Source organism: Pelmatolapia mariae, linkage group LG8 (assembly GCF_036321145.2).
Source record: "Pelmatolapia mariae isolate MD_Pm_ZW linkage group LG8, Pm_UMD_F_2, whole genome shotgun sequence".
NCBI lineage: Eukaryota > Metazoa > Chordata > Actinopteri > Cichliformes > Cichlidae > Pelmatolapia > Pelmatolapia mariae.
In genome coordinates, this window is record NC_086234.1 from 22,233,339 (window position 1) to 22,253,787 (window position 20,449).

Genomic DNA, 20,449 nt, shown 5'->3' on the forward strand with positions numbered 1-20,449 from the left:
GGACCAGCAGGAGGTATTTTAATGGATGTCTGACCCGTGGTGGTGAGAGCACGTCTCTTACAGGGAAACCATTGTGCTACAGCAGAAACACACAAAGCAGCTCTCCTTTTTTTTCTGCTACTCGCTGCCTAAAAGAAACTGTCAGGCAACAAAGTGACACGTGTTTCACCTTGAGACTCGGCCATCAGTCAGTGAAGTTCCTGTCTGAACACTCATCATGGTTCAGCTTTTCTAAGCTGGAAGATCTAGCTTTAGTAATAAAGCTTCCAGTGGTATAAAAAGACAATTTTTCTGATCACCCAGGGCTAACTGACTGCAGCTGAAGTGAACATATACCCACATAACAAAACTGGTATGGCCCAGATCTGGCCCACACAATGTGCTTACAAATGGAGACATACCGCAAAGAATGAAGGCTCTTCAGTGGCCAAACCAGAGGTGGCCTTGTTGCAGTGTGTCTGCAACAAGGCCAGTTGCAGACACACTGGTGGTCCTGTGCTGGCCCATGTGTGGATTACCTCTGGCAAACCTGATCTGGGCCACAGAAGGGCCGTCATTCTTTGCAGTATGTGGGCCATGTGTAAGTGGTGTTCAGCCACGGCCCAGTTGTAGACACACTGCTGGCCCTGTGCTGGCCCCAGATGTCAGCCTAATGTGTACCTTAATCAAGCCATGCAATAACAACATGTGCCAAAACATGCAAAACAGTGCAAAAGTAACATGACAAAACTCTGTTCAGACAGTGAATGGACTAATTCTTATATAGCACTTTTCTACTCTCCCGGATTACTCAAAGTGCTCTATAAAACATGCCACATTCACCCAACCAAACACTTTCTCTTAACTAAGTGCTTCCTAACTACATACACACTCTTGACAAATGTGACTGGAGGATCCAGGGATCGAACCACTAACCTTCTGATCAGTAGGTGACTTGCTCTACCTCCTGAGCTACAGCCACCCACTGGCAAAGATGAGCAAACCGTTACTAGGTTTTGGATAAAGTGTACACTCACAAACCTGTCAAACCTGCATTTGAAACGTTGGCTACCATAGCAGTATAGTATTGCAAATGGCATTCGGGTCTTCTAACTAAAATAGGAAAATAGGAACATAAATAGTGCCATCATTGCCAGACCTGGCCCACATCTGGTTGACATACACCCTGCCATGACACCAGTCAGTCAGAAAGTGCCAGCTTGATGCCGGATCCAGGGAAGACCTGTTTTCTATGGGCCTGGGCCACATACACCAAACCACAATCGGGCCAGATATGGCATGCCATTGCATAGACAGTGCCATTTATGCCAGGCCTGGCCCATATCTGGATGACATACGTCTTATCATGCCAGAAGTCAGCCAGCAGATCCGGCTTGAAACCAGATCCGGGCCAGACCTGCTTGCTATGTGGGTAAACACTAAGACAGTAGTAATATCTAATTCTGTGTTACAAGGTTGTTGTTTCAAATATGTGTTTTTCATGGTTGAACAAGCAACCTGCAGTATATTAGCAACAGTGCAAGTGTTGTTTTAAAATGCAGTTTTGTTAGGATAGCCCCAACACAAGTCTTCTAGGGCACTTTATATAGTAAGGTCAAGTCCCTACAGTATTAAAGAGGAAAACCCCAATACCTCTCTTTGTGAAAGCACTTGGCACCTTCTCCCTTTCAACAGATAGAAATCTGCAGCAGATCCACAGTCTTGAGGGGTGATCATCTGCCTCAAGCAGTTGTTGTTTGAAGCAAGCAAAAATCCCAAGAGGTCTTGGGGTTTTGACCCTTTTCAAGACTTTTTACCTTTTCTGTGCTGTAATGGTGGAGTCATCCAAGAAATTCCTTCAGGCAAGCTTCAAAGGGAAGGAGAAATGAAGAAGGTGTTGTTGCAGCATCTTTTATTGCCTCTCCTTTGTTTGAGTGTAAACTGCTTGCAAAATGGGTAATGGCTTGCAGATAGTTAGAGTACAGAAGTTAATTACATGGTCATTATTGAATTGTAATAATGGGCAATGTTTAAAGAGTGACATGGACGATATATGAATATGATGGGATGACTTGTAAGCCAGGATCAGTGCGCGTTTGGCTTGACTGTAGAGTGCAGATGAAAATATGGACATGTATTCACGGTCTGCTCAATACAGCTGAAGGAAGTGCCTTAAAGCTGCATTCTCGCTAATGACCTCCAGACCTCTAATTGCAGAAAAAGTCCAGGTTTATTTAAATCTCTGACAAAACATCCCTGCTTCTCAGTTTATTTATGACCACAGTAAACATTTCCCTGATGAGTTTATAGTTTTGATCACTAGTTCTAAGTCCCACTTAATACAGCATGATGATCATTTTTGTAAACTATTGTTTGATGGAGGTATTTTGCTTTCTTTGGTTTGTCAGTCAGATTGAGGCTGATGATGTCAGTTGTTTGGTGTTTTTTTTTTCAAGTTAAAGCATCAGAACTTGAGAAATCTGTCTGATGTCACAGTAACAATATCTATATATTTTATTTACATTTTAAAGGCTTAACCAGTCCTAATGGTGACACCACAAGAGGTGTTTACGTGCAGTATACTGGTAATCCGTCCAGGGTGTGCATCACCTTTTGCCCTGTCACAGGTGGGATAGGTTCCTGATTTGGTTAAGTGGTAAAGAAAATTGATGGATGAATGAGTTTTAGTTGGATTTTCAAAGTAGTCTTCCAGTGCAGCATGATAAAACAAAATTATTATTATTATACTCCATTATAATTATTTTTTAAACGCCCTCATAAAACTCTCAGTGATAGAGCAGAATGATGTTCAGCATGTAGTCTTTAGTGTTGATGCATTTTCTGTCAGAGGTCACTGTGTTAAGAAGTTTTGGATTTTGAAGCCTGTCAGTGCTCATGAGCACTTCACATAATGGGCTGCAAGGCTCTCGTTGGCTGCGCGCTCTGAGGCGTCACCATCTGTCATCCTGCAGCAGCAGCGTCTGCGCGGATCTCCTCCCATTGTAGAAACAGCTGTAGACCATGAACCGTGGAGTTCGGATCTGACACGGATAACCTGGGCATCGATTTGAAGTCTGGGTGGGCAGCAAACTGGCAGGACTAGAAAGAGACATTTTTAGAAAAACAAAAAAAATTAATTAATTAATAAAAAAAATAGACAAATAATTTTATTGATTGAAGATAATTTTAATAGAATCTGCTTCCACATCAGCTATGATGGAGAACCGGATTTTTTACACCTTGTGTTTACTGGCGGTCCTGGAGTCCAGCTGGAGTTACTTTCAATCTGAAGGTCTGGAAAGACCCGTGCGTCAAGGTGCCGAAGTCTCTCCGGCTGCAGAGCAGCGCGTCTTTGCGCAAGAGAGCGCGAACCGGGACATGGTCACCATCAACATGTTCAAAGTGTACGAGAAGTACAGTAAAGAGCCGCAGAGCCAGAAGGAAGGAAACACCGTGAGAAGTTTTAAAGCTGTTCCGAGTGAGTGACAACACCTATATTTGTTTAAGTTAAATAGGTCAGAGCAGAGCCGCGCGTGGTTTTGTTTAACAAGATTTTCATGCGTAAAACTACAAAGTAAATATTCAGTTATACATTTTTATTGGATGACGTTAATTATTTGGTAAATATGTTAAAATGTTTTAGCACAAATTGAAGCAGGTTTGTTGTTGCTGATATCATAATTACTGTAGTCGAACACTAAGTCAGCGCATTAATGCAATTGGTCGAATTGCAAAAAAGGGGGAAATTACAGAAGCAACAAAACTAATAATGTGTGGATCTGGATACCAACATGTATGTATTTATCGTTGACACGTCCTTAAATAAAAGTGCAGTTCTCTCACTGTAGGGTTAATTTCATTTTTGTTTCACCAAATATTAACTTAAAAAAATACAGGAGGAAAAAATGTCCAAATTAAACTTAAGTAGGTAAGATAAGAGACTAAAAGATCTGAATTACTTTTAATCTTTCAAATTGTAACTTTTCATTTCTTTATCCTAAGCATCCTCAGCACAGGTGTTTTGTCAATCGCCCAGCAGCCCTCGATTCCCTTTGTGCCAAACGTCTTCACCTCCGTCTGTGCTGTGATTTACTGAACTGAGAAAACTTTATGTCTCAAACACTGTTGTTTCCCCAGTAGCTGTAACAGCCTAGGTGTCAGACAAGAGCCCATTATCACACTCAGACACCGGCTGCACTGCATAAAGCCTCAGAGGAGCTCTTTCTGCTATAAGCATTTCCATATGCCAATGATAGACCTGCTGGACCGACCCAATGTTTGTCTTTCAGGCTGCGGTGGAAGTGCAGGAGACAAGATTTGAACTTCAATAGTATAGCTATCGAGGGTGAGGTTTTTTGGTCATGCACGAGGCAGGCATTTAACCGTGCTGTGCTTAATATTTTCCATGTTGCTGCTGCTGCTGCTTATGTCCGTCAGATGTGTTGAGCAACATTTGCGAGTGATATATTGACATTGTTACTGAGTTCAATCAAACGTGACATGATAAAGGAGTTGCAAAGAAAAGAAGGGGAAAGGGTCAAGGCAGCAATGCGATCACTTCACTCGTCTTTATTGTTCATTTCAGAGAGAGGTGCTCCCTCAGGGCTGTAGCATCTGTTCAGCAAAAGATCTGTATAGCTGAGCTCATCACATCACTGTTTATGTGTGTATTTCCTGTATTCGGATCATAAAAAGCATTGTGCGCGGGATGAAAATGTTTTTCTCTCAGACATTTTGTAACCTGAAGAACTTTTTCTTGCCAAGCTTTTCATTTGTCTCCTGATTCCTTTTCATATTCCCCAGGAGTCTCACAGGGCAGAGATGTGTTCCAGTTCAACCTGTCCTCAATCCAAAACTCCGAGCTCATCCTCTCCGCCTCTTTTCACTTCCTCTACCAGAGGCCCCGCCACCACCAGAGACTGGCGTGGCGTTTCCGAACACCTCGCCACCCGTCTGGAGGCATCCAGCATCCCGATCCTGCTCATTCGCGGCTCCTCTTCTATGGGTTGTCCCTAAACTCGGCTTTTCTGACGCCTCTGGGAAACGTAACTCTGTCTCCTTTCAAGAAAAGCTCTTGGCAAACGCAGGACGTAACTGCAGTGCTGAAACATGCCAGAGATGTCAAAGAGCTTGTGGTCATGGTGGAGTTTGATATGGGATTTGGGGGGGCTCGGGTACAGCAGAGGAGCCCTCATGGCCAAGAACGCCTCTCACCAGCCAACCTGCCGTATATCTTGGTGTATGCCGACGATCGAGCTATAGATGAACCAAACAGCGTAGCCATGTCACTACAGAGGTATGGGCCTTTTCCGGCCGGGGATGACTCATCCGTCTCAACGTCAGCCTCGAGGATTCGGAGGGAGCTTCATCTACAGATCCAAACCAACGACATCCCGGAGGCGCATTTCAATAACCTGAAGAACCACGAACTGTGGCAGAGCACATATTTCCCAGCAAAAGCAAAAACTGTGGTCAAAACTGGAAGAAAGCAGGGCCTGGTAAGCAGCGAGGGCCTGAGCAAGCCACAAGTGCTGAGCTTTGATGAGAGGACGATGAAGAAGGCCAGGAGGAGACAGTGGAGTGAGCCCAGGGTTTGCTCCAGGCGTTACCTCAGGGTAGACTTTGCAGACATCGGCTGGAGCGAGTGGGTGTTGGCGCCAAAGGCTTTTGATGCCTACTACTGCGCCGGGACCTGTGGATTCCCCATACCTAAAGTAAGACGTGAAAACCTTCTTATTGTCACTCCAACCATTAGCCGATTTTTTAATTCAGTCAGTAGAATACTTCCTTATTTTACCAAATCCACAAGTAGAAAAACTATTAAAACTATTATAAAAACATGACTTTAACTTTATTTTAAGGGTTAGGAAAATTCTCTTGTTATTGTACTAATAATCAGTCTTTTACAACTCCTTACTTCCTCAGGTGGCACGTCCTTCCAATCACGCCACTATCCAGAGCATTGTCAGAGCTGTGGGAATTGTCCCTGGTGTGCCTGAGCCATGTTGTGTTCCAGACAAGATGAGCCCCCTCAGCGTCCTTTACCTGGATCCGAGCAGGAACATGGTGCTAAAGGTTTACCCAAACATGTCTGTGGATACATGCGCCTGCCGGTAGGGCCACTGCATGAGCCACTGGAAACTGTGATCAATGAAGATAGGAGACAATGAAGACAAAGAAAGTGTAGACTCAGCATGTAACAGGAAGCTCGTGTCAGATGGAAGAACAGTTGTGGAGAGAAACAGTGAGAATAACTGATACATACAGAATTTTCTTCCGAGATCTTGGCCTTGTTTCGTGTCTGCCAGGATTGGACATTGCCTTAAGTATTTTTCTTCTGTCTAATAGTGTTCATAGATGCCTTTCATCCAAGTTTATTTTCTGAAAATGCTTAGGTGCCCTTAAAGAAACACGTGTTTGTATGACTTTTAATCTACAAGTTCCTGCAAGTAGATCAAGTTCCAATTGATCCTTAAAAAGCTTTTTTATTTATTTATTTGGAGCAGTTTATCAAGTTTTTTCTCTGTTTCAGTTTTTAGAAGGATGTTGTTTTACCATCACCTTGGACTCAGACTTAACTGGACTTGGTTTGGGAATCTGCTCAGACTCCTCAAAAGAGCTGAAAAAAGGCTGAATTTCAGCAGCTAATCAAATGTTCTGAACTGTGGTCAAACTGATAAGAAGAACTTTGGACACAGATGCTACATGGCAGCATATTCATATTCTCTGTTACTCAGCATTTGTCATGGAAATCATTACACATGAACATTAAGTGGTACTTAGTGAGTTTAGCCCTTTATCATGCATGAGAGGTCATATCTTCTTCAAACTATATCTCAGCAACTATTTGTTTATATCTTGTATATAATGAGTGTATTTTGCCATACAGCGACTGTTAATGCATTGAAAGCAGGGTTACGCTGTTCACCAATCACACATAAACAGTGCACTGCTGCCACCTGCTGTGCATTTTGTTCAGTTGAAAGGATGTCAAACTTGGACGACTTTCTGTACTTCCTGTGTTTATTCACTGCTTCCCTTAAACACTAAAACATTATTTATCCATAAAGACATGTACAGTTTTTAATGTGTACAGTAATGAAAGTAGATTTCCACAGTAACTAAAGGAGATATTGCTAAACTGTAATCAAATATTAATGGGATGTGCTGATGTGTGCTTTAATAGACCACAGACTTGGTGTATGCTTGGTATAAAAATAAACTGAATTGTATATACTGTAAAAAACACTTGTTAATGTAGGTTTTTATGTATTAAAGTATGTATACCTAACCATAACATGCAGTACTTTCTACACACTGTACCTCTTGTCATGTAACATTAAATTACATATATAAAGATGGAGGGAAAAAATTAAACATTTCACTTTAGAGGAAGTGCAAAATTGTTCACCTTCATTTTATAAATACTTATTTCCTGAGGATGATAATGCTTGAATCATATACCTTAATAATCAGCAGATGTCAGTCCAGTTTAAAACCTACTACAGACTTTGGATGAATATGCTCTCAACACTACTAACATCATCAAATGAGGAAATATATTTTGAGGTAATGGTTTCCATGTGTCCAGTAGATTTCCAGACACTTAATGAACCAGTGCCAAAGGGTATTTGTGCTGACCTGAGACACTTTTGTGAACTTTTCCTTTAATTTCCAACTTTGCTGATGTTTTATTCAGCAAATTGGGACATTAGGTCTGATATGTAGGTTTACTGGTTTTATTTAATTTATTTAGAAAGAGGGAAAATACATATTAATGAACATTTTAACAAATGTAAATATGCCAGATTATAGCCTTGGCTAATTTCCATCTGCAGACCCTCTGGCAGGTTACCAAGACAATCTTTGTTTTTGTGTTTTTTAAAATAGTGGCAGGTTAGTGCTTTTTATTTATGAATGCTAGTCTACATGACCTGTAAATACATTTGATTAAAAAAAGTTTTGTGTTTGTTTTTGTTTGGTACTTTATATAAACCGCTGTGATATGTAAGTCACTATTGATGATAACCACAATCCCAGCTCCAAATCCTAACCCTGCTGTCTGGAGACAAGAAAAAAGTATTTAAAAATACATTTTATTTTATTTTATTTTATCCCCTAATTGCCAATAATTGGGAGAATAATTTTTTTAAAAAGCACTTTTTGATAGCATAGTGTTACAATTAGGCTCATCACCAGTGACGACTTAAACTTCAAATTGTTAATGTAATGTATGTTTTGAAGATTCAGAGTAGCTGTCATAGGGCAGGAGTCACTTGTATGAAGCTACAGAGAATATCACCACATAACAGAAACAAACGTAGACCAAAAGAATCTGGAACAAACATGTAGTATACTGACAAATGTCTGACCTTGAAAACAAAGCTTGGGCCAAAACATATTGCTGGTATGACACATGATCAAGTCCTCACTACCCTAAAACATTTTTATTATTTCTCTTTTCTTTTCACAAGTTCATCCAACTGATCAGGTGACTGCACTTTAGATCATATTAAAGTTTTCTCATTGTGTTTGTTTTCCTTCTGCATGCCTACACTGTTTGCTGTACCCATGCCAGTACATTTACTCCTCGTCTTTCATCACTGATGGACTCCATAGAGCAGACCTCTTAAGACCATGAAAGGGCCACAGCGAAACCATTTTATGAAACCCAGTGTGAACCAAGTAATAAGAGACTGAATGATTGAGAAGAAGAAGAAGAAGAAAGAAATTCCACTATAGGTCGGATGTAAGCCAACGTCCCCAGACTCCCCAGACTCACTGGCTCGTGGTTTGGGCTCAACCCCACCCCCCCAGGAACATAGGGCAGAGTCTTGCTATCCCACCATCCTTCTGAGACTACTGTAGCTTTGTTCCACTTTCCAGTCGTGTGAAATAATGCCTTCACTAAGATTTTACAGGTTCCCACTAGAAAACCTATACCAGTTCATCAACATTCTTCCATATGCTGCTTTGCGTCTGGTTCTTCTTCGCACAGGAGAAGTGCACAACAAGAGATGTAGTCACACACTTTTTTTAAGATTAGTCCACAACATATAGAACTTGCCTGATATGCAATCTCTTATTTTATTTTAGCATTAATGTATTTCTGCTATTAAATCTCTCCAAAACTTCACATAGGGTCAGCACAACATCTCATTGTTAGTTTCTTTCATTTTATGAAAGAGTTTCCACGTGCTCGTTTGACAATTGAGACAAGAAACTCAACATAAATGCATTTTTAAATCAAACACAGACTGTATTATTAATATTTTATCAGTATAAATATGATTGTAGCATATATGTCTGTACATACTCTATCACCTCCTTAGGTGGTGGGACAATCTGAATGAAACAAACACAATCACACATACAGTGATTATTAATATCAATATGTTTAAAAAAAAAACATTTATTATCAATCCAAATTCTTTGGCTTTTCATGTATATTATGTTAATTTCATCATCCCCCTGTGAATATGATGTTATGCTCTCCATTGTGTTGCCTGTACATAACTTAGCCACCAAAATGTGTATCCTCAGTGGACTCTGTGGGACTAGCAAAAGTTTAACGTGAGTATAATGGTTGTAAATAATGGGATTATCAGGTGATTGTAAAGAACTTTTGCATTTGCAAAAACAAGTAGTGTTTGAGCAATAGGCTAGAAATTGATGTCAGAGATGTGAAATGTGAAATATACACACAGATAGGATTGGTTGGATCCTGCTGCCTAATCAGAAATGTAAAAAAAATATGAACATTTCTTGACATTTTGACCACAGCACTGAAACCACGACAGCTACAATGCTAATCTAGCTACAGATTTTAACAAACAAAGCTGTTACGCCTTCAAGCTGACATTTTATCACTTTTTCTTTCTTTTTTTTTTCTTTTTCTTTTTCTTTTGGCTGGTTTTGTTATGAAGCCACAGCCGAGTTGGGGAAAGTAATTTTATAAATGTCTGTTTTTCAGTAACCTCGCAATTTCCAGCACCCCCTTCATTATCCCTGTCAACTGTTTACAGTGTCTTCATTAGCAGGCACCCCTCTAATGATAACAAAGCTTTAAAGAAGGCATCAGCTGCAGTGATAAGCATGGCCAAGCTACTATTTTGGTTGACACAAGTCCCCCTGTTTACTCTGGGAGCATGGGAGCGGACATCAGGAGTGTGATATGTGTACTGAGAATTGCCATTTTCAAAATTTGCCACAGCAAAGTCTGTTTTCGAGCAGGGGAGACGGTGACGTTCTCACTAGTTTAGTCACTCGGCAAAAACCATATTCAAAATGCAGCTCTCCAGAAGCTCCCTGTTCCAGGTGTGTTTAAGTCTGGTGGCTACCATTGGTTCCTGCCACTGTAAACCTATCAACAATGACATCAGAAGCGAGGACATGGAGGAACTCTACTCTCAGCTCTCTGAGGACCTTCTGGAAGAGGAAGAGACAGATTCGAGGATGGAGAACCTCCTGGGAACCATGAAGGAGGGTTTTCTGAGACAGCTCAACTTGTCAGATGTTCCTCAGGAGCACAGCAAGATCATCCCCCCTCAGTTCATGATGGAACTGTACAACAAGTATGCCTCGGACACCTCGGCAGCCCCTCAGTCTGATGTCATACGAAGCTTCACTGTGCAAGGTATCTGAATTGGATTTAACCGGACACAGCAAAAGTACACTCTGAGTTACATGTAGCTGATGGCAGAGGGACATTCATGGATCATGAAAACGAGTCTTGTTTATTCCAGTATTCCAAATTGAGACTCATATCTGGAAAAGCCACCTTGAGAAATGCACATTTGTGTTATATCTGGTTTAGATCTTTGCAGCTAACACAGGTAATACAGGTTTCCCTCTTCAGAGCTACAACTAGCTGATAAATCCACATTGCTATTTTTTTGTTGTTTCTTGAAATGTTCAGCTGGGGTAATATTAACATTTCCTAGCATATATGAGCTGAAACTTCTTAGAAATAGAGCAATATTTACTTCTAAGCCCTCATCAGTGGCTTTTCCTTTGCTATTACATGATTTTATATATTCTGTTGAAGATGCAGGATGTAAAGTACCGACGAAAGTATCCCCAGATAATTTCCTTTGATTGGTTAGCCAATGAGAACTGCACATCAGTTTCTGTATTATGGTTACTGCCTGTGTGGTCTTTGGATCTCTAGTGTTCATGAACTGTTTTTGGTCTCTCCCGAGACAGATATCGAATCTATCAAATATCATAATTAGGGTACGATTTTGGCAGAAAATGAAATAAGACTTGGATTTCACTTCTGACTGTAATAGCTACACAGTCCGTGGCCGACCATGACAATCCCTGCTGCTGTTTCAGATGTATCAGTGATCAGGCTGTTTTTTCTCTTTGACAGATTTTACTCTCTCTATGACGAATGGGACAAAGTCAAAGTACAGGCTGCAGTTCAACATCAGCATCCCCAGCCATGAAAAGATCACAACTGCTGAGCTGCAGCTTTTCTTCTTCCCAAACTTCAGGCCAAGAGTCACCTCCCACAGTTTCAAGATCATGGTTAAAGTCTATGAAGTCGATACGAACAATTTCACATCCTCGGCCCAACTGCTGGTGGGCAAAGAGGTGGCAGGCTGTCAGAGCACATGGACAACGTTTGATGTGACCACGGCTATTCAGAGCTGGATCAAGTCAGGCCCTGCACCAACTGTTTTTGACGTAGCGGTGGATATGAAAGATTGTGGGGATTCTGGAAGCGGGGCGGCAGGGGACAGCTGTTTAAACATGAGCGTGTCCGTCGGCGATAATACCTCAGCGGCTTTGATTGTCTTCTCAAATGACCTCAGTAACAGGAGGAGGGAGATGAAGAAGGAACTAAGAGAGATGATCCTTCATGAAGAAGAAACCATCCTGCATTCAGGGGCTGACTGGAACAGAGGATATCAGCTGCCAAACGAGATCCCTGATTCTCAGCACCCACAGAGAACAAAAAGACGAGCACCGAGGGAATACTGCCGGCGGACCTCGCTCAAGGTCAACTTTAAAGACATTGGCTGGGACAGCTGGATCGTGGCGCCTCGGGAATATGATGCCTTTGAATGTCGCGGCCAGTGTTACCATCCACTGACGGATGAGTCATCTCCATCAAAACACGCCCTTATCCAGACGCTGATGAACATCAGGGACCCCAAGAAGGCCAACATGGCATGCTGCGTCCCAATCCAACTTGACCCCATCACAGTCATGTATCAGGAGAATGGGCGCATCACTATAAGATATCTGTATGAAGAGATGAAGGTGGCAGAGTGTGGCTGCAGGTAGTTTGCCCTTACCCTAGCGAAGGTAATGATCATCCTAAATTTAAATTTTATTCCATTTAGTTCAATGTTCAAGGATAACAAGTCATATGGCAACTTTCATGCCCTGTATTGGTCCAAAAGGTTGTAAAATATTCCAGAGGTTTTTTGTTTGTTTGTTTTGTTTTTTAAAAGTCTTTTCTATTAATTCTACTGATTTTTTTTATTGATCTGTTGATTCAACTGATATATGCACATGACTTATATGTAGAAAAAATTTCAGTAGCAAACTATGGCTTCACGTGGGATTTAAACGCCACCCTCCCTCGTGGAAGTTTATAATAAACGTGCACCACCTGTATTTAGCTTTAAGTTCTCAATATTATTTTATACTTACCGTGAAAAAAGCTGCGATTAGCTCTTCTAGACTAGAAGGGGTATTTCTAATCTATCATTGTGGACTAGAATTTTCTACAGCGTGAAAAGAGATGTCATACAAGGTACAGGAGTCTGTTGATTGTGCTCAAAATATCTCCCATCCCTAGGTTCAATTTTAAGTTAAGCTAGGAAGAAGCTAAACTTCAAGATAAGAAGTTTTCTAGCAAATATTCAAAATGAATGAGTACTGTGGAATAAAGAAGTGCTCTAAACTATGCACCTATGCATAATTGATGGAGAAAAAAAAAGAAAACTGGCAATCACTTAAATGAATACCCCAATGCTAACAGCATCACAGACTTGCTGCTTTTGAGAGTTCATTGTAAGATATGCGTGACAGTTTGTCAGACCAACAGAATAGTGGAAGAGCAAAGGAAAGGGACACATTTTGCATTTATTGTATTTAATTCTCATCATGTGTACATTAAAGGTTTTCCCTGTATGTGTGGAGTACATAATAAAAGGCATGTAAAAAGCAAAGTTAAACGAGTTTACTATTACAGGTAAAACAGGTATAATTATTGTTTGTAATAAGCTGGTGAAACATAAATTCACATATAATCACTGCTCATTTGCTGATATAACACATCTGTATATTGATATTGTATGTATAAATTATTTATATTGATATATTACAGAAAAATGTATATTTAAATAATTATTAGAATATTTGCCCTCAGCGTGCAGATTTTTACTCTCCTATATGTAGCATGATGTCATCATTTTGTTTCTAAGGCATTCCAACCCTGAAATTAATAAAAATTCTCGGGCTCTTCTCAGCCAGAAGTCTCTTTTTTCACTTACTCACCTCATCCTACATTACTGAGTTTAGTTTATTAAGCATATTATATTAGTTATTAGCTAGTCTATTGTTATTGATATTTATGGCCAATAAATGAAATGCTGTGTCAACAGGGCACAGTTTGTCCACTAGAGGGCACTCTGCCACTTCCCTGTTGCAACATCCGTGAGTCTGGAAAACCACAAGCACATCAACCAGCTGACCTGACCATAGCTGTCCAGAGCATGAATTAATTAATATGTTCCCAAAACAACTGTAAACAAATGCATATAACAAATGTCAGGGAAATCTGTCTTTTACATGCATATGAAAGGAAAAAACAGCCAAATATCAGATTTTTAATCATCAAATATCACCATTGCTCCTAAAAATCCGATATCAATTGGACTCAAAACACAAGATACAGTTGGAGAGACTGGCTGATCCACAAAGACAATTAGTCATTAGGTACTGAAACTCTGAACTGCTGCTATACAGTGGAAGACTAATAAGATGATCAGAGGCAGGTGATGAAATAAGACATATCACAGTTATTCACATTGTGCAATACTGACTTTTTATTGCACAGAGTAATAGCGTTACAAAAAAAGCCTGTATAATGTCTCCATGAATGCTATTTTCCAAAAGTCCTCAAATTATAGAAAACAACAAAGAGAAAGAGAAAGTGAGGTTCCACATTTTAATGTAATCATGGAAAAATGACTGTATAAGCTAATGACTATGTGGAAAAAACAATTAGTTATCCCCCTTACACACACTCATCATACAGTAATCTATACTGTCAGCTGTGTAAATATTAAATGTCAGTGACATAGTCTTATCTGAGTTCAACCCACCATGTTGAAATCAATGAGGGGACAAGTTTGTGCAAACACTTCCATGTCCTGTAGCACTAAACTGATCTTGTTTTAAAATAACATCAGTGTCAGGGTCAGAATTCCTGTTTCCTGAGAACCAAGGAAAAAGCTCCGTTACTTTTTGCTTCATAACATTGTGTTCCTTCAATCACCAACAGCATGGAACAACAGAGCCTTTAAGTCTCTGCTTCTACTGTTTAATATTATCATTTAAGAACAGTGACTAGAACAGCCATGAAAGGCAAAATGAAATGGACACTGATGATTCATGTATTTGTTAATTCCTGAATGTGTGTTGGGAACTCAGCTCTAAACCTTGCTGACATTAACACGTTTTGTTGCGTGACTATCACAGCTAACATCTTAACTCTTACGCCACTTCATTTCTACAATCTACTTTCTGAATCAGTAATTCAAGAGTGTTAACCCTTAGGTATTTTATTATCAGCAAAAATGATATAATCTGTTCTTTTATTTGACACAAAGTGACAACATCAGGAAGTATTTAGTGTTTCAAAGTTCTCGATAAGCACCCTGGGAATTGGCTGAGACTGGAATTTGTTATGTAAGGTATGAGGCCGTAATAAAGGCTAAGACGTTAAGATTAGCAAGTCTAGTATTTGGAATAAGCTCATGTCTGGCACTATTAGTTGTGAGCTGGTCTTATGATGTCTTGCTGTTTAAATCTGAGTAAACGATGGAAAGTTACCAGCTATCAATTTTCTATTATATCCAAACTTTTCCTTGTTGTGAAAATAAGGCATTCAATAGACATAAAAACTTTCCACTCAACTGTTTGTTCCTTTATTCAAAGTGTGGGTGTTACACACACTTTGAATTAAGGAACTTGTTACCCAGTTCTGATCCTGGATGTGTTTTAAGAAGGCTTTGTCTGTAAACTGTGTAATCATGTCACCAGTGAAATGACCCAGACATGACCCACTAAAGCTACCAACAGCACCAAAATACACCACCATAAGCTTTCATAACAGGCAAGGAAGAAAGAGGGAACAAGGAGTGGGAGTGTTTCAGTTGGGGCTTTGGCACAAATCAGTGCAACCTCATTTATCACCTTTTTAGTACTGAGTATTCCACGGGGAGAATTTGGTAAAAGATGCAGACTGTAATAGAAAAATAAATAGATAAATAATTCTAATAAACAGTAAACTGTCTTTCAGTTACAAGTGTTCAAACTAGAGGTACCAGAACCCAAACCTCTATTACAATTGTGTCAAAAACAGTGAGAAATTGTACCTCCCATTTATCATTTTTCATTCTGTCTGCTATTGTCTGCAGGCTGAAGCACTACATATAATGCGATTAAAGGTTTATTGTAGACAAAAGCCTCTTATGTTGATGTTGCTGCCCAAAAAACCTTTGACAATGACATATTCCTTCCAGTGAAATCCACAGTCTCTGAACACAAATCAACTAACACAACCCAGAAAAAGCAAAGACGGAGGTGGTTCTCTTTCTATCAGCGTTGATGAAGATATTAGAGATGGCACATACGACAGTGCCACTTCTATTGATGCTTTTTCTATGTACTCTATCCAGCAACTCATCATTCCAGCCTGCTCTAGTATTAGAAATGGCCAAGATTCTTTTGGAAAACTACTGCTTCCCTGAGAACCTGGTTGGGATGCAAGAGGCCATCCAACAAGCTATCAACAGTGGAGAAATCCTACAGATTTCAGATAGGAAGACCCTGGCAACTGTGCTCACAGCTGGAGTACAAGGCGCACTGAATGATCCTCGGTTGACCATTTCCTATGAGCCTAATTTTGTCCCAGTGATGCCACCAACTCTGTCATCTCTTCCAAAAGAACAGCTGATCCAGCTGGTGAAAAACTCTGTCAAGGCGGATATCTTGGAAAACAATGTTGGCTATCTACGGATAGATCGGATCATTGGGGAGGAAACAGCAGTAAAGTTTGGCTCGCAGCTCATGGGAAATATCTGGGATAATATTGCTCACACATCCTCACTAATCTTTGACCTAAGGTACAGCACAGCTGGAGAGCTCTCTGGAGTTCCTTTTATTATCTCCTATTTCTCAGACCCTGAATCCGTTATTCATATTGACACTGTATATGACAGGCCTTCAAATTCAACCAGGGAGCTATGGACCATCCCATCTATAGTGGGGGAAAGGTATGGAAAGAAAAAAGATGTCATGCTTTTGACCAGTAGACGCACAACGGGGGCTGCTGAGGCAGTGGCGTATGCTCTAAAAAACCTAAGGAGGGCCATCACAGTTGGAGAAAAGTCTGCTGGTGGGTCGGTGAAAGTCCAAAAAATTAGGATTGCTCAGTCGAAGTTCTACATAACAGTTCCTGTGGCAAGATCTGTCAGCCCAATTACAGGTCAGAGCTGGGAGGTCACTGGTGTTTCTCCAAATGTCCACATCATTGCCAAGGAAGCTGTTGCAAAAGCCAAATCACTTCTGGCTATAAGGAATTCTATTCCAAAAGTTGTCCAAAGAATCTCTGACAAAATCGACCGGTTCTACACATTTGCTGAAAGAGTTCCAGCTCTTCTTCAACTCTTGGAATCTACAGACTTCGTGTCTGTCGTATCTGAAGAGGGTCTAGCAATCAGACTCAACCAAGTGCTCCAGACTGTGTCTGAAGATCCCAGACTGACAATCAAATACATGCCAGAATATGCAGCCAACGTAGAGGAAGGCCATGAACATGACAAAGTTCCAGACGATCCTGGACTATTAACGGAATACATTGATACATTGCTCAAAGTGGAAATTCTCCCAGGCAACACTGGTTATGTCCGCTTTGACAAGTTTGTCAAGTCATCTGCTAAATTAGAAGAGGTCATGGCTAAAAAGGTATGGGTACCCCTCAAAGATACTGCTAACTTGATTATTGATTTGCGCTATAACACCGGTGGATCCTCTACCTCTCTAGCCATTATTTTGTCTTATCTACAGGACACTTCACAGAAGCAACACTTTTTTACAATATATGACCGAATTCAGAATAGTACAACAGAACACAACACTTTGCCTAAAATTACAGGACCAGCGTACGGCTCAAAGCGGGAGATTTACGTGTTAACCAGTTATTACACAGCAAGTGTTGGCGAAGAGTTCGCTTATCTGATACAGTCATTACATCGTGGCACAGTCATTGGGGAAATTACATCTGGTACCCTGATGCACTCAAAGACCTTTAAAATAGAGGGGACCAATATTGCCATCACTGTTCCTTTCATAAACTTTATCGACAACAATGGAGAATTCTGGCTGGGAGGTGGGGTGGTACCTGATGCCATTGTGCTTGCTGAAGAAGCAGTGGACCATGTTCATGAGATTGCTGAATTTCACAAAGGACTAAATTCCCTTATACAAGGAGCTGGAGATTTGTTAGAAGATCACTACGCAATCCATGAAGTCGCGCTAAAGGTTAGCAAGGTGCTGGTAAGTAAATGGGCTGACGGATTATACCGCTCGGTGGTTGACTTTGAGTCTTTGGCATCACAGCTGACAGCAGATCTCCAAGAGACTTCAGCTGATCACCGACTGCATGTTTTCCACTGTGAGGTTGAGCCTGAGTCACTTCATGAACTCCCAAAGATTCCTACAGGAGAGGAAGTGGGCTATATAATTGATGCTCTTTTTAAAATTGAGCTTCTACCAGGTAACATTGGCTATTTAAGGTTTGATATGATGGCAGACATAGAAGTGGTAAAAGCCATCGGGCCGCATCTCATAAAATCTGTTTGGAGTAAGATAATAAATACAGATGCCCTCATAATTGATATGAGGTACAACAGTGGTGGTTATTCAACCGCGATTCCACTTTTGTGTAGCTATTTCTTTGATGCAGAACCTTTACACCATCTTTACTCTGTTTTTGACCGAATAACAACCACAATGACAGAAGTCATGACAATTCCACAGGTGAGGGGTCAAAGATACGGATCCTCCAAGGAACTATTCATCTTGACCAGTCATATGACTGGGTCAGCAGCCGAAGTATTCACTCGCACAATGAAGGACCTAAATCGGGCCACAATTGTTGGCGAGCCAACAACTGGTGGGTCTTTATCAAGTAGAACCTATCAGATCAGAGACACTGTCCTGTATGCCTCCATTCCTAACCAAGCTGTTTTTAGTGCCATCACTGGAAAAATGTGGAGCTTTTCGGGGGTTGAGCCCCATATTGCTGTCCAGGCAAATGAAGCTCTATATGTAGCTCAGAAAATTCTAGAGTCAAGGTTGCTGAAGAGAGTGCAAGGTAAACAATAAAAATACAACTAAAATGACTAGTTAATTAGTTTGTCTGCTTAGGCACCACTTTAATGTAAATGTGTGTGTTGTTGTGTTCCATGTGTAGCATGTGTGGCCTTGTAATTAGATGTTTTGTTTTGTTTTTTATTTAATTTCTTTGGCATTGTACAGCAAAGTGCAGGGATGGCTCAATAGGTAGAGTGTTTGCCCCATGCGCGCAAGGTTGTAGGTTCAAATCCACCAAATGGTCTCCACACACTGCTCCTCGGTTGCTAGAGTAGTAGCTACCCACTGCTTCACTGAATGAATGGGCATGCTCACTCACTAAGCTAAACTGGCACCTAAAGTAATTTTATTTTAAGTCATGGGTGTCAAACTCATTTTAGTCAATGGGTACTTTCCTCAGATTGATTTTAGATCCAAAATTGTGGGTCAACTCAAGGAAGACAGTGGTTTTAGAGAATCTTGAAACTCATGGGGACCTTGATACTTTCAAAAGAACTGTCTGTGTTCCCAGTACTTTTCCCTAGGTTCCCACAGAGGCAGGCACCTGTTGGTCTTTAAAGCAGTCAATAAGTAAAACAGCATAGGAGTGATCTTATATGCTGCACAAAAGGATCAGAGATCATTCAGAGGTCAGGTCTTGCAAGAACAGGGGTAAAGGGGTAAAGAAACAAGTATATGCTGGGAATCTTCACATTTAGCACACCATTCATTTACAAAACTGATGAACAGATTTGTCTGAGTTTCTCAACATTTCTTCTGCTCACTTTTATTACATGCATTGAAAATCACTGGATTTTTAAAGACCCAGCCCTCAAAATAATATTACAGTACACTACAATAATTGTTAAACTTTCTCTGTTTTTACTCTTTCCATACATTTTCACTCCTGTTCAGTTAAGCTTGCTTAATCACAAGAAGATTTTATTTAAAAATTAGAAACTTTAATTAAGTCTCTGTTGTTTTCACAATTGATATTGCAAAGATATTCAGTGGGACAGAGTTGACCAAATGGCATGTTTGACACCTTGATTTAAAGGCAGTGTTTTTTAGTAGTTTAACAAAGAAGGTCTTCTATTATACCAAACTGTCATCAGTTGTTGGTTTGTTTTATATTTTTTTGGCATTAGGCTTCACGTAATCTAGTCTTTTTACTTTTTTCGAAGGCCTTTCTACAGGAACTCAACTTCACTTCAATATGAAATTTTAAGCTCCAAGAGCACTTGCTTGTTATTCCATTTAGAGAGACTTTGAGTAACTAAGTAGCACGAATTAGTATTTGATCTTATTACAGAAGGGAATGTATAAGCTGTGGACATTTTAACTGTGAAAAGCATGTGATAGCTGATGATTCCTTTACAATACATTTCCCCCATTTAAGTGTGAATATTGTGTAAGTAAAACAACTTCCAGTTATTCATAATATAGGAAAGGTTTTTGTATTTTTTCTTTCTTCTTTACTTGTTTTTCTCTGTGTTACTCTTTAAAATGATCACATTTTAAATTATATGTAAAATAATGTGGATATTCTTTCGACCATGTCACGTGAAATCCCTGTTTGTTTTTTGTTTGAGTTTGCCCACTGGTTTTAGTGTACTTTTGCTTATTGTACTGTAACAATGCTCTATTTTTTTTTTTTGTTTTTTGTTTTGGTCTTTAACAAAAGAACAGTCCAGCAGAGGGAGCAAGTACCAAGCAAACAAACCTAAACTAGATCTCCCTCTTCAGTTTTCATTTGTGATGCTTTGCTGTTAAATGTGTATAATTTCTAAAAAATAATAAAGACTTAGGTGTTTCTCAGTTATTGATGGAACATTATTGATGGTGTATTCGGCATTTGCTGGGATTTTAA

At 40.1% G+C, this 20,449-nt stretch overlaps 3 protein-coding genes across 3 annotated transcripts; all 3 read left to right on the forward strand.

Annotated features, from left to right (window-relative positions):
* Positions 1-3,194: 3,194 nt before the first annotated feature.
* Positions 3,195-6,348, forward strand: gdf10b (growth differentiation factor 10b). Its single transcript, XM_063482143.2, has 3 exons — positions 3,195-3,457; positions 4,783-5,693; positions 5,905-6,348. The coding sequence occupies exons 1-3, from the start codon at positions 3,196-3,198 to the stop codon at positions 6,094-6,096; spliced, it is 1,365 nt and encodes a 454-aa protein (XP_063338213.2). The 5' UTR covers position 3,195; the 3' UTR covers positions 6,097-6,348.
* Positions 6,349-10,127: 3,779 nt separating this feature from the next.
* Positions 10,128-12,273, forward strand: gdf2 (growth differentiation factor 2). Its single transcript, XM_063482232.1, has 3 exons — positions 10,128-10,220; positions 10,297-10,615; positions 11,354-12,273. Exons 1-3 carry the CDS (start codon positions 10,128-10,130, stop codon positions 12,271-12,273), a joined length of 1,332 nt encoding a protein of 443 aa, XP_063338302.1.
* A 3,472-nt stretch (positions 12,274-15,745) lies between these two features.
* Positions 15,746-20,418, forward strand: LOC134632766 (retinol-binding protein 3-like). Its single transcript, XM_063481552.1, has one exon. The coding sequence runs from the start codon at positions 15,832-15,834 to the stop codon at positions 18,610-18,612; it is 2,781 nt and encodes a 926-aa protein (XP_063337622.1). The 5' UTR covers positions 15,746-15,831; the 3' UTR covers positions 18,613-20,418.
* The last annotated feature ends 31 nt before the right edge of the window (positions 20,419-20,449 follow it).

What these genes read in the sequence shown, in the direction of transcription:
- gdf10b (XM_063482143.2), top strand. Translation starts at nt 3,196, where the DNA reads ATGGAGAACCGGATTTTTTACACCTTGTGTTTACTGGCGGTCCTGGAG. An exon ending in AAGTTTTAAAGCTGTTCCGA is followed by an intron (nt 3,458 to 4,782) that starts GTGAGTGACAAC and finishes CATATTCCCCAG; the next exon opens with GAGTCTCACAGGGCAGAGAT. An exon ending in GTGGATTCCCCATACCTAAA is followed by an intron (nt 5,694 to 5,904) that starts GTAAGACGTGAA and finishes TTACTTCCTCAG; the next exon opens with GTGGCACGTCCTTCCAATCA.
- gdf2 (XM_063482232.1), top strand. Translation starts at nt 10,128, where the DNA reads ATGGGAGCGGACATCAGGAGTGTGATATGTGTACTGAGAATTGCCATT. An exon ending in GTTTTCGAGCAGGGGAGACG is followed by an intron (nt 10,221 to 10,296) that starts GTGACGTTCTCA and finishes TCCCTGTTCCAG; the next exon opens with GTGTGTTTAAGTCTGGTGGC. An exon ending in ACGAAGCTTCACTGTGCAAG is followed by an intron (nt 10,616 to 11,353) that starts GTATCTGAATTG and finishes TCTCTTTGACAG; the next exon opens with ATTTTACTCTCTCTATGACG.
- LOC134632766 (XM_063481552.1), top strand. Translation starts at nt 15,832, where the DNA reads ATGAAGATATTAGAGATGGCACATACGACAGTGCCACTTCTATTGATG.